Source organism: Notolepis coatsorum, assembly GCF_963971535.1.
Source record: "Notolepis coatsorum genome assembly, chromosome: 9".
NCBI lineage: Eukaryota > Metazoa > Chordata > Actinopteri > Aulopiformes > Paralepididae > Notolepis > Notolepis coatsorum.
The window spans coordinates 145,584,924-145,597,595 of record NC_140173.1 but is presented as its reverse complement, the minus strand read 5'-3'; the positions used below and the strand labels follow the sequence as shown (position 1 = coordinate 145,597,595).

Sequence of the window (12,672 nt, the reverse complement as noted above, 5' to 3'; positions counted from 1 at the left end):
GACAAACAGACCACAAGATACTCAGAGAGAGAGACACACAGACCACAAGATACTCAGAGAGAGAGAGACACACAGACCACAAGATACTCAGAGAGAGAGACACACAGACCACAAGATACTCAGAGAGAGAGACACACACAGACCACAAGATACTCAGAGAGAGAGAGACACACAGACCACAAGATACTCAGAGAGAGAGAGAGACACACAGACCACAAGATACTCAGAGAGAGAGAGACACACAGACCACAAGATACTCAGAGAGAGAGAGACACACACAGACCACAAGATACTCAGAGAGAGAGAGAGACACACAGACCACAAGATACTCAGAGAGAGAGAGAGACACACAGACCACAAGATACTCAGAGAGAGAGAGAGACACACAGACCACAAGATACTCAGAGAGAGAGAGAGACACACAGACCACAAGATACTCAGAGAGAGAGAGAGAGGGGAAGAGAAAGACCACAAGATACTACAAGCCTGTCTGCCTGCCTGTCTGTCTCTCTGTGCTCACTCGGGGGCGTGGCAAGCAGCATCTCATTTGCATTTAAAGAAACAGAAGCCCAAACAGCCTGTTGTACAGCTGCAACCAGGAGCCTTTTCCACCATAAAAAGATGGAAATGTTTGTAAATAGGCAGCATAAATGAAAACATTAAACTGGGAAATGGGCAGAATACAGGCTCTTTAAAGGGTACTGCAATGCCACTCTTTAAGGTGGTATTAAGATGTGTTAAGATGGGAAATGGGCAGAATACGAGCTCTTTAAAGGGTACTGCAATGCCACTCTTTAAGGTGGTATTAAGATGTGTTAAGATGGGAAATGGGCAGAATACGGGCTCTTTAAAGGGTACTGCAATGCCACTCTTTAAGGTGGTATTAAGATGTGTTAAGATGGGAAATGGGCAGAATACGGGCTCTTTAAAGGGTACTGCAATGCCACTCTTTAAGGTGGTATTAAGATGTGTTAAGCTTATGGATAGGATGCTTTCACGTCACATTCAGTATTTACATAGGAACATTATATATATATATATATATATATATATATATATATATATATATATATATATATATATATATATTAAGGCTGTCAGTTTATCACGTTAATTAGATTAATTAATTACATTATTTATTTAATTCCATAAGAACATAGAATACACATTTACAGACTTCTTTTCTTTTAATATGGACCATTTGCATGTTCTTGGTATCCGATTCTAGGGACATCTATAGATCTCCCAGTGTCAGAAATACTGTGTCTGTTACTAGGCTTGAGTAAATTGTAATGAACCAAATGAGAATATCAATAAATTTTTTTTTTTATCTTTGACTGTGAATAACACCATGCTAACATTGACCAGACCTGAACAATCTAAGCAAATGAATACATGGAAGATGATTAAACAGAAGGTTTTGTAGATGATACAGTACTGAATTCTGCCATCTGGACACATGCCATTTGAAATATGATTATAGAATATAGAATATCAGGCCTAAATTGGTTATGCGATTAAAATGGGATTCATTAGATTAATGACTAAGGCGCACCTGAATATAAGCCGCAGCAGCTAAATTGAATGATGTGTACATATATATAAGCCGCAGGTGTTTTAATGTTCAATTACCATATGCAAGGGTTCATGCACAGAGGGGATTGTCGGGAAAGAGATGGCTGTTTGAGGAAGCTCCCATTTATTAACATTTCAACAAACAAGTTGCATATTTGCATAACGTATTCAAGTGTTACCATTTAGTGCAATAGTAGCTACAGAACATGTACTGTGCTGTGTAGCTGTAAAAATCCATAGATTAGCCGCACCGTTATATAAGCCGGAGGGTCGAAAAATGGGAAAAAAGGCGTGGCTTATAGTCCGAAAATGTCGGTAATTACAAATCCTGTAATTAATTAATAAAAATGTTTAATCGCCTGACAGCACTAATATATATATATATATATAGACCAAATCGTGTATATCCTATCATTTTTCAGGAAATAATTCATTCAGCATGAAAGAAAAACAACAACATGAAAATCAACCAATCAACCGAAGAAAAAGGCCTCAGTGGACTGAGACCAAGTGGACGGATGTGATGGACTGTGAGGGGGCGGCCCCACGTACACAGGGTGTGATGGACTGTGACTGAGGGGGCAGCCCCACGTACACAGGGTGTGATGGACTGCGAGGGGGCGGCCCCACGTACACAGGGTGTGATGGACTGTGAGGGGGCGGCCCCACGTACACAGGGTGTGATGGACTGTGAGGGGGCGGCCCCACGTACACAGGGTGTGATGGACTGTGAGGGGGCGGCCCCACGTACACAGGGTGTGATGGACTGTGAGGGGGCGGCCCCACGTACACAGGGTGTGATGGACTGTGAGGGGGCGGCCCCACGTACACAGGGTGTGATGGACTGTGACTGAGGGGGCGGCCCCACGTACACAGGGTGTGATGGACTGTGACTGAGGGGGCGGCCCCACGTACACAGGGTGTGATGGACTGTGACTGAGGGGGCGGCCCCACGTACACAGGGTGTGATGGACTGTGACTGAGGGGGCGGCCCCATGTACACAGGGTGTGATGGACTGTGAGGGGGCGGCCCCACATACACAGGGTGTGATGGACTGTGAGGGGGCGGCCCCACGTACACAGGGTGTGATGGACTGTGAGGGGGCGGCCCCACGTACACAGGGTGTGATGGACTGTGACTGAGGGGGCGGCCCCACGTACACAGGGTGTGATGGACTGTGACTGAGGGGGCGGCCCCACGTACACAGGGTGTGATGGACTGTGACTGAGGGGGCGGCCCCACGTACACAGGGTGTGATGGACTGTGAGGGGGCGGCCCCACGTACACAGGGTGTGATGGACTGTGAGGGGGCGGCCCCACGTACACAGGGTGTGATGGACTGTGAGGGGGCGGCCCCACGTACACAGGGTGTGATGGACTGCGAGGGGGCGGCCCCACGTACACAGGGTGTGATGGACTGTGACTGAGGGGGCGGCCCCACGTACACAGGGTGTGATGGACTGTGAGGGGGCGGCCCCACGTACACAGGGTGTGATGGACTGTGAGGGGGCGGCCCCACGTACACAGGGTGTGATGGACTGTGAGGGGGCGGCCCCACATACACAGGGTGTGATGGACTGTGAGGGGGCGGCCCCACGTACACAGGGTGTGATGGACTGTGAGGGGGCGGCCCCACGTACACAGGGTGTGATGGACTGTGAGGGGGCGGCCCCACGTACACAGGGTGTGATGGACTGCGAGGGGGCGGCCCCACGTACACAGGGTGTGATGGACTGCGAGGGGGCGGCCCCACGTACACAGGGTGTGATGGACTGTGAGGGGGCGGCCCCACGTACACAGGGTGTGATGGACTGTGAGGGGGCGGCCCCACGTACACAGGGTGTGATGGACTGCGAGGGGGCGGCCCCACGTACACAGGGTGTGATGGACTGCGAGGGGGCGGCCCCACGTACACAGGGTGTGATGGACTGCGAGGGGGCGGCCCCACGTACACAGGGTGTGATGGACTGTGAGGGGGCGGCCCCACGTACACAGGGTGTGATGGACTGTGAGGGGGCGGCCCCACGTACACAGGGTGTGATGGACTGCGAGGGGGCGGCCCCACGTACACAGGGTGTGATGGACTGCGAGGGGGCGGCCCCACGTACACAGGGTGTGATGGACTGTGAGGGGGAATATATGGGGCTATAATAGTCAGCTTACCTGGGCGACATGTGATTCTGAGACTCGGCCTTGCAGAGCTTCCCCACGGAGCTGGCCAGGCGCTCAGTGCTCACGTCCCAGCTGCTGCTCACCGCCTCCCCCGTCCCGCCGTCCTCCGTCTCGGCCTCCTAATGCAGGGGGGGGGGGGGGGGGGGGGGGGGGGGAGAGAAGATAACCTCAGAGGCAGAGGAGGACCATGTTGATCCTAATCACACACCACATGCTCCGTCATCTCCCATTAATCTCTGTCTCCTCTCTCCCTCTCCACCCGCCCTCCCTCCTCGCTCTCCCCTTCCTCTCTATCCCATCTCTCCCCCTCCCTCCCTCCTCCCCCTCCCTCTCTATCCCATCTCTCCCCCTCCCTCCCTCATCTCTCTCCACCCCCTCTCCCCCCTCCCTCTATATTCCCTCTCTCCCTCTTCACCCCTCTCTTCTCGCTCTCCACCCCCCCTCTCCCTCTCCACCCCCCCCCCTCTCCCACACCACCCGCCCTCTCTTTCTTCTCTTCCTCCACCCTCCCCTTTCTCCCTATCCACCCCCTCTCTATCTCCCTTCTCCACCCACCCCTCTCTCTCCCTCTCCACCCCCCCCCCCTCTCTCTCGCTCTCCACCCCCCGTCTCTCTCGCTCTCCACCACCCCCCTGTCTCCCTCTCTGTACCGTGAATGTTAAATGGCAAATGGCCATTTATATAACAGCTTTTATCCAAAGCGCTTTGTTCCTCACATTTGACCCATTCACTCACACAGTTTGGGGTTAAGTGTCTCGCTCAAGGACACTTCGACACACCGCCCGGGGGTGGGGGGGGGGGGGGGGGCGAGGATCGAAGCGGAAACCTCCGGATAACCAGACGACTGCTCTACCTCCTGAGCCATATATAGATGCAATATATACATTAGTCCTTGGACGGCTGGGTGGCGCAGCGGCTTGGGCCGGCTGTCATACTAACTCAATTGGCAGAGTTAGCGGGTGGGAAGTCGATGGGTGGTAATCTGGACGTTGTAAACAGCGACTCCTACAGGTCGGTTGGGGACGCCTGCACAGCAGAGACAGGAAAATGGCGGGGGTAGTGTGAGCCTCCCACACGTTACACCTCGCCAATGAGGGTCCGCGCTGGCAGGTGAAAAGAAGCGACTGGCTGCCTACACATGTATCGGAGGGGACACGCGATGGGCTTCTATCGTCCCTACAACCGGCCAGTGGGGGGCACATGCGAGCAACGATCAAGACAGGGGAGGGGAGAATTGGCACTGCTAAATTGGGATGGGAGAAAAATAGAAAAAGGAGAAAAAGTGGATACAAAAATAAAAACATTATTCCTTGGACCTTATTAGTCTAACTGACAGGATGACGACCACACGTATGACCCTCCACTTGCCAACCATATCATTATCCTCCCCTTCCTCCGCTTCCTCTGCGGAATAAATAACAAGAGTATGTCCAGCAGGGAGCACACTCTGTCCTCTGGACTTGGCAGTAGCAATGCCCCTGTTACGGTGATGGGGACACAGAGTACAGTTGTGATTGCCGTCCTTTTGATGAGATATTAAAGTAGAGTGTGTTGTGTGACTGGCAGACAGTGAGCCTGCAGAGCCCAAGGTCGGGTGCTACACAGTGGTGTTGGTAGTGGTGATGGTGGTAGTAGTAGTGGTTCTGTTTGTGTTGGTGGTGGTAGTGGTGGTGTTGGTTATGGTGGTGTTTGTGTTGGTAGTAGTGGTGGTGGTGGTGATGGTGGTGTTGGTGATGGTGGTGTTTGTGTTGGTAGTAGTGGTGGTGTTGGTGGTGGTGGTGTTTGTGGTGGTGGTGTTGGTGGTGGTAGTAGTGGTGGTGGTGTTGGTGGTGGTAGTAGTGGTGGTGGTGTTGGTGGTGGTAGTAGTGGTGGTGGTGTTGGTGGTGGTAGTAGTGGTGGTGGTGTTGGTGGTGGTAGTAGTGGTGGTGGTGTTGGTGGTGGTAGTAGTGGTGGTGGTGTTGGTGGTGGTAGTAGTGGTGGTGGTGTTGGTGGTGGTAGTAGTGGTGGTGGTGTTGGTGGTGGTAGTAGTGGTGGTGGTGTTGGTGGTGGTAGTAGTGGTGGTGGTGATGGTGGTGGTGGTGAAGGAAGCAATTTCCACATTGAAAATCACTTTGAGTGTCTAGAAAAGCACTATATAAATGCAATGATCATTACTTTATCAATTCATTCATTCACTTTTCGGCATTTCTGAAGAATCCACTCTGCCGAGATGTATGTGTGTGTGTATGTGTGTGTGTGTGTGTGTGTGTGTGTGTGTGTGTGTGTGTGTGTGTGTGTGTGAGTGTGTATATGTATGTATGTATGTGTGTGTGTGTGTGTGTGTATGTGTGTGTATATGTATGTGTGTGTGTGTGTATGTAAATGTATGTGTGTGTGTGTGTGTGTGTGTGTGTGTGTGTGTGTGTGTGTGTGTGTGTGTGTGTGTGTGTGTGTGTATGTAAATGTATGTGTGTGTGTGTGCAGCTCAGCTGTGGAGCTGGGGATAATGATCCAGGCCCACCATGACAGATAAAAGGTCACGCCCCCTCGCCAGGCGGCCAGGAAGCGCTGCTTCGCGGGAACTCACACAGTCTGTTTGAAGTGAGGCTCACAGGACAGAGCAGCAACAACCAGCGTGAGTCAGCCAGCAGGAGGGGGGGGGGGGGGGAGAGATGGAGGGGGAGAGGGAGAGATGGAGGGAGAGATGGAGGGGGAGGGAGGGAGGGGGAGAGGGAGGGAGAGAGATGTAGGGGGAGGAAGAGGGAGAGAGGGAGGGAGAGGACGCGAGAGAGGGAGGGATGGAGGGGGAGGGAGATGGAGAGAGGGAGGGATGGTGAGGGAGAGATGGAGGGGGAGGGAGATATGGAGGGGGAGGGAGAGACATAATCCCCTTTTACACAGAGATGGTGTAATATATTGAGTATATATCATTTTTATTTTAATTATTCTATTTTATATATTGAGTATATATAGGCATAACTACCCACATACTATAGTCTACCCATATAACTTATATGATATAATTTACAATAGTGCTGTATATACTGTATATATACATTTATATAACCACGCATATCTGTAAATATACTTTATCTATATCTGTACATATCCCTACCTACTCTTACTAGTTGCGCTGCTGGTCAGTATGACTTATTCTATGGTGTCTTTATACCTGTATCACTGTACATATTAATACTACAACCCTGTATATACATCTGATTAGCACTATTACTCAATAGTAACCATTTATATATTTTATGTATTTATACAGTCACCTGTACATTGTATATGACTATAGGAACGACAGTGGCTCAGGAGGTAGAGCGGTCATGTTAATGACCTTCCTGGTAATCGGAAGGTTCCCGGTTCAGTGTGTCGAAGTGTCCTTGAGCAAGACACTTAACCCCCTAATTGCTCCCGATGATCAGGTCGGCACCTTGCATGGTCGCCTCCACTGTCGCTGTGTGAGTGAACGGGTGAATGTGAGGAACAAATTGTAAAGCGCTTTGGATAAAAGCGGTTATATAAATGCACCATTAACTATTTTACTGTTCCACTTTCAATTGCACTTTACGGTTACATTTGCACTCTGGTTGGATGACAAACTTCTTTACGTCGTACTGTACTTATGCTGTATAATGACAATACATTTGAAATTATAATATTTCTGTCGGACATCTAGCCATCAATTCAACATTAGCTTTAGAGGTCCTAAACTCTGGAACACTCTAAGTTCATCATTGAGGTCAACAACCTCCTTATCTATATTTAAAAAACTATTAAAATCTCATTTAATTTCATCATAAATCACCATCACATTAAGTTACTCCTGTGCATCAGTGTTACATCTACTGTTAGTATGGCTGCTTGTTTCTTTTTCCTCATTATATACCGTTCATATGTTATTCTCCTCTCATTTGCCCTCTTGTACTTAAAAAAAATTGAAAATAAAAATAAAAGATTGTTCTTGTTACTGATTCGTGTCAATCTTCCATGTTTTCACTATAGTGTCTGCCTTATGTCTCTGATCCTGTTTTGTAGTTTATTTTGTAGACCATGCTACACATGTATTTCGTTCATATCGATTATGGACAATGAGATGGGAGTGGAACTTTGTACAAGGCTTCGTTCCCTCCTAGCACTGTTTTTTTTTTTTAAAACAATGTGCTAAATAAATAAACTAAACTAAACCTACAAGCTAACCACAGAATTAACCACATCATCAAAACACCACACCCCTGTCCCGGCATTCCGGCAGTGCCATTTACACAGACGCTGGGGAGAACTCCCCCCGGCAATGTGACTATATTCCTGCTGACAGCATCACGGCACATGAACTTTGACCCCCCCCCCCACCCCACTCCATGTTGCATATTGTTTACACACAGAACGGCGTGGGGGAATAATGGGGTGAGATTCCTGCCTTGAAAGGGCTGCGTAAAAGGGGCTAGAGAGAGAGAGAGAGAGAGAGAGAGAGAGAGAGAGAGAGAGAGAGAGACAGAGACAGAGACAGAGAGAGAGAGAGAAGAGAGAGAGCTAGATGCAGTACACCTCTAAACCACTAGGTGGCTGTGCTGCGTTGTACATGTGTTGCTGCATTTTCAGACTTCCGTCTTTCTTCGATTTGGTTCATGTTTGTAATGTAGTTAATCACGATCGATAATGAAACGCTCCGAACTAACTATATGATAAATAGTGGGCAAACGTTCGAATTGCGTCACGCAACCCGGACCATCAACAAATTAATCTTAATTATATTCATAGGACATACCCGACTCCTATAAGATTGAACAGAATGGGACTTAGACAAGATTCTCTATGTTCCTTATGTACAAATGGGGATGAGGGTACATTTATGCACATGTATTGGGATTGCCCACCGGTTAAGATATTCTGGGAAGAAGTGACCCAGCAATTATCAGAATTCTTATTTCTGAACATACCTATACATCCCTCTGTATTGCTGTTGAATGATGTTTTTCAGTTTGCAGCCCCTATACAGCTAAAGAGACTAGTTTTATCCGTTCTCACAGCTGCTAAAAAGCTGATAGCATCACGATGGATTCAACCGGATAAAATGTGCCGGAAGGTATGGGTTCTTACCTATCTCGATGTGATTTATCTAGAAATATCTACAGCAAGAATTTTAGGTGTCAGTGAAACCAACATTGCAATCTGGTTAGAAGTGGAGGAGAGAATAAAAGCTAGCATATGAATTGTAGTGCCTGGTTAGAAACGAATGAAAATGGATGGATTATCCAAGTGGGGGTCCGGGGGGGGGTGGGCGAGCGAGAGCATATGTATGTTTGTATTAGATAGCAAGTATTAGGTATATATCTCGTAAACTACATTTATATTGATTCAAATGGAATGCATAGTCCTGTGATTTACATTGGATGTTTACTGTTAGTGCTTGTGTGTCTAATTTTATGTTATGTTTAAAAAAATTATAAAAAAATAAAATACAAAAAAAAAATGATAAATAGAAAATATACGGAAATACGTCAGAGGAACGCGTACACAGTCCAGCCAATCACAGCGCTGCGCTGTGTGTCCACGTCAGCTCGCGTCGATTTAACGCTCAGTTAAACTTTCTGGCCAGCCGCATGTAGGCGTCGCCGGTGATGTCCGGGTATAAATTAGGCATCATCCAGCGCAAGGTACTAGCACCCACCCGCCTGGTTCGCTCTGCTCGTACAAAATGGATGACTGTGTGCTGTTTGGACCGAATGACCTGGCAAACAAACTACGTCTCACTTTTTATTTCGTTTTAGATAGATCTATGGGAGAGGAGGAAACTAGAGAGAGGAGGCCACTAGAGAGAGAGGAGGCCACTAGAGGAAGAGGAGGCCACTAGAGGAAGAGGACACTAGAGACAGAGGAGGCCACAATTCCGTGAAAATAATATTTTTTTTTTGTATCCACTTTTCCTCCCATTTTCTATTTTTCTTCCATCCCAATTTCGTATCATCCAATTCAACCCTCCCCTGTCTTTGAACGCTGTTTCATGCCTCCCACAAGCCGGCTGCAATGTGGACTACCGGTAAGTCATACATAGCACGAGTCCCCTCCGGTACTCGAGGTAACAGCAGTCGCATCTTTCCACCTGCGCGGCTCGATCTTTCAGCGTCAGGGGTCTGGGCTTTGGAGGGGCCCCGCCCCCGTCGCTTCCTGATTCTACTGCGCAGGCGCACCAACCGACCTGTAGGAGTCGCTGTCCACAACGCCCGATCCCCACCCATCAGTTTCCCTCCCCCTAATACTGCCAATGTGTATTAGTATGAACGACCAGCTAAACTGAAAGCAATGTGGAGCGCTGGGCTCGAACAGGGAGGCGAACCTGTTCGAGCCCAGTCTCCAGTATTCGTGGTGAGCGCCTTGCCCACTGCACCACGTAGCCGCCCCCGTGAAAATGATCTAAAATGAAATGATAAATTCAATGAACCTACCCCAGCGGCTGTGTCCGCGTGGCCGTCGTCCTGGTGACGGGCTCCGGGTGTTTTACACCGGTCCACCGAGAGGAACTCTCCGCTCTGCAGGGAAACCATCAAGAGTTAATGATTACAGGGTCTCTATGATCCCAGGCCTCGGACGTCCGTCAGACACGAGCGGCACGGCATCGTGCGGCCGATTCATCGCATACATCTAAAAAGTAACAAATATATATATAAAACACAAGTGTATGTTGTACCAGTGACGCGCACACACACACACACACACACACAAATGAAAACGTCTCAACTATGGGTGCACTGCCGTGGTTAAGGGTCACAAAACATGACCAAATGTAGCACAGTGTTGACCAAAGGCCCAGATTGACCAGAATAGTCTTGCAGTGGAACAGATTCAAACTAGGGCTGGGACTTTATCGCATTAATTTTCGATTAATTAACTACAGAAAGAATTAAAAGTAAAAGAAATTGATGCATTTAATTTAATCGCAAGATGATTTTTCTTTATTGTGTAAGAATGTTACCTTTCAAAGGAGACTCATGCATGTGCTATAAGTATAAAGTGTAATAAATCGCAAACACTTTTTTTCTTAGTCTGATTTGTTCATAAAAAAAATTTAAATAAGAGAAATTGAGATCAATCAAGAGTTTTGGAATGTACTTGAAAGTACTGCGTTTTACTTTTACCTCGAAAGTGCTTGAGTTTACCAAAGGTCCTTTGCGCTATATACTGTATATATATTATTCCTAAAATTGCTGCACTTTGTTAAAAATTGCATTGATCTGTTGGTCTGTGCAGTAGCTAATACAGGATTTTCCTGTATATTCATTGATTCACTCGTATACCAAAATCCATTTGAATTGAAACATTTTGCTTTTCGCATCAAATATTGATATGTGATTAAAATGTGATTAATTTAGATTAATTAACTATAAAGTCTCGAATTAATTCGATTACAATTTTTAATCGAGTCCCACCACTAATTCAAACACGTGCCTACTGCCCACAGTGAGTCTCTAAGCAGTGTGTCTGACATGCTGCCTGGTCTGTGATGCCTGCAGGTATAAAGTCTCTAAAGACTGTGTCTGACAGGCTGCCTGGTCTGTGATGCCTGCAGGTATAAAGTCTCTAAAGACTGTGTCTGACAGGCTGACTGGTCTGTGATGCCTGCAGGTATAAAGTCTCTAAGCAGTGTGTCTGACAGACTGCCTGGTCTGTGATGCCTGCAGGTATAAAGTCTCTAAAGACTGTGTCTGACAGGCTGCCTGGTCTGTGATGCCTGCAGGTATAAAGTCTCTAAGCAGTGTGTCTGACAGGCTGCCTGGTCTGTGATGCCTGCAGGTATAAAGTCTCTAAACAGTGTGTCTGACAGGCTGCCTGGTCTGTGATGCCTGCAGGTATAAAGTCTCTAAACAGTGTGTCCGACAGGCTGCCTGGTCTGTGATGCCTGCAGGTATAAAGTCTCTAAGCAGTGTGTCTGACAGGCTGCCTGGTCTGTGATGCCTGCAGGTATAAAGTCTCTAAACAGTGTGTCTGACAGGCTGCCTGGTCTGTGATGCCTGCAGGTATAACGTCTCCAAGCAGTGTGTCTGACAGGCTGCCTGGTCTGTGATGCCTGCAGGTATAACGTCTCCAAGCAGTGTGTCTGACAGGCTGCCTGGTCTGTGATGCCTGCAGGTATAACGTCTCCAAGCAGTGTGTCTGACAGGCTGCCTGGTCTGTGATGCCTGCAGGTATAAAGTCTCTAAACAGTGTGTCTGACAGACTGCCTGGTCTGTGATGCCTGCAGGTATAAGTGTCTCTAAACAGTGTGTCTGACAGGCTGCCTGGGCTGTGATGCCTGCAGGTATAAGTGTCTCTAAACAGTGTGTCTGACAGGCTGCCTGGTCTGTGATGCCTGCAGGTATAAAGTCTCTAAACAGTGTGTCTGACAGGCTGACTGGTCTGTGATGCCTGCAGGTATAAAGTCTCTAAACAGTGTGTCTGACAGGCTGACTGGTCTGTGATGCCTGCAGGTATAAAGTCTCTAAACAGTGTGTCTGACAGGCTGACTGGTCTGTGATGCCTGCAGGTATAAAGTCTCTAAACAGTGTGTCTGACAGGCTGCCTGGTCTGTGATGCCTGCAGGTATAAAGTCTCTAAAGACTGTGTCTGACAGGCTGCCTGGACTGTGATGCCTGCAGGTATAAAGTCTCTAAGCAGTGTGTCTGACAGGCTGACTGGTCTGTGATGCCTGCAGGTATAAAGTCTCTAGTCTAAAGACTAGGGCGGCTACGTGGTGTAGTGGGCAAGGCACTCGCCACGAAAATGCTGGAGACGCTGGGCTCGTCAGTTCGAGCCCAGCGCTCCACATTTGCTTTCAGTTTAGCTGGTCGTCCGTACTAATACACATTGGCCGTATTAGGGGGTGGGAAACTGATGGGTGGGGATCGGGCGTTGTGGACAGCGACTCCTACAGGTCGGTTGGTGCGCCTGCGCAGTAGAATCAGGAA

The 12,672-nt window shown here is 48.2% G+C and overlaps 1 protein-coding gene across 2 annotated transcripts in view; it reads right to left on the bottom strand.

Annotated features, from left to right (window-relative positions):
* Positions 1-12,672, bottom strand: part of LOC311234052 (phosphofurin acidic cluster sorting protein 1-like) — a 145,554-nt gene that overhangs the window by 48,791 nt on the left and 84,091 nt on the right. For both annotated transcript variants that reach the window (XM_084321143.1, XM_084321144.1), the window contains exons 10-11: positions 10,177-10,260; positions 3,740-3,867 (exon numbers count right to left, since the gene is read on the bottom strand). In XM_084321143.1, the coding sequence (XP_084177269.1) occupies positions 3,740-3,867; positions 10,177-10,260 (212 nt within the window). The remainder of the gene's footprint in view (positions 1-3,739; positions 3,868-10,176; positions 10,261-12,672) is intronic.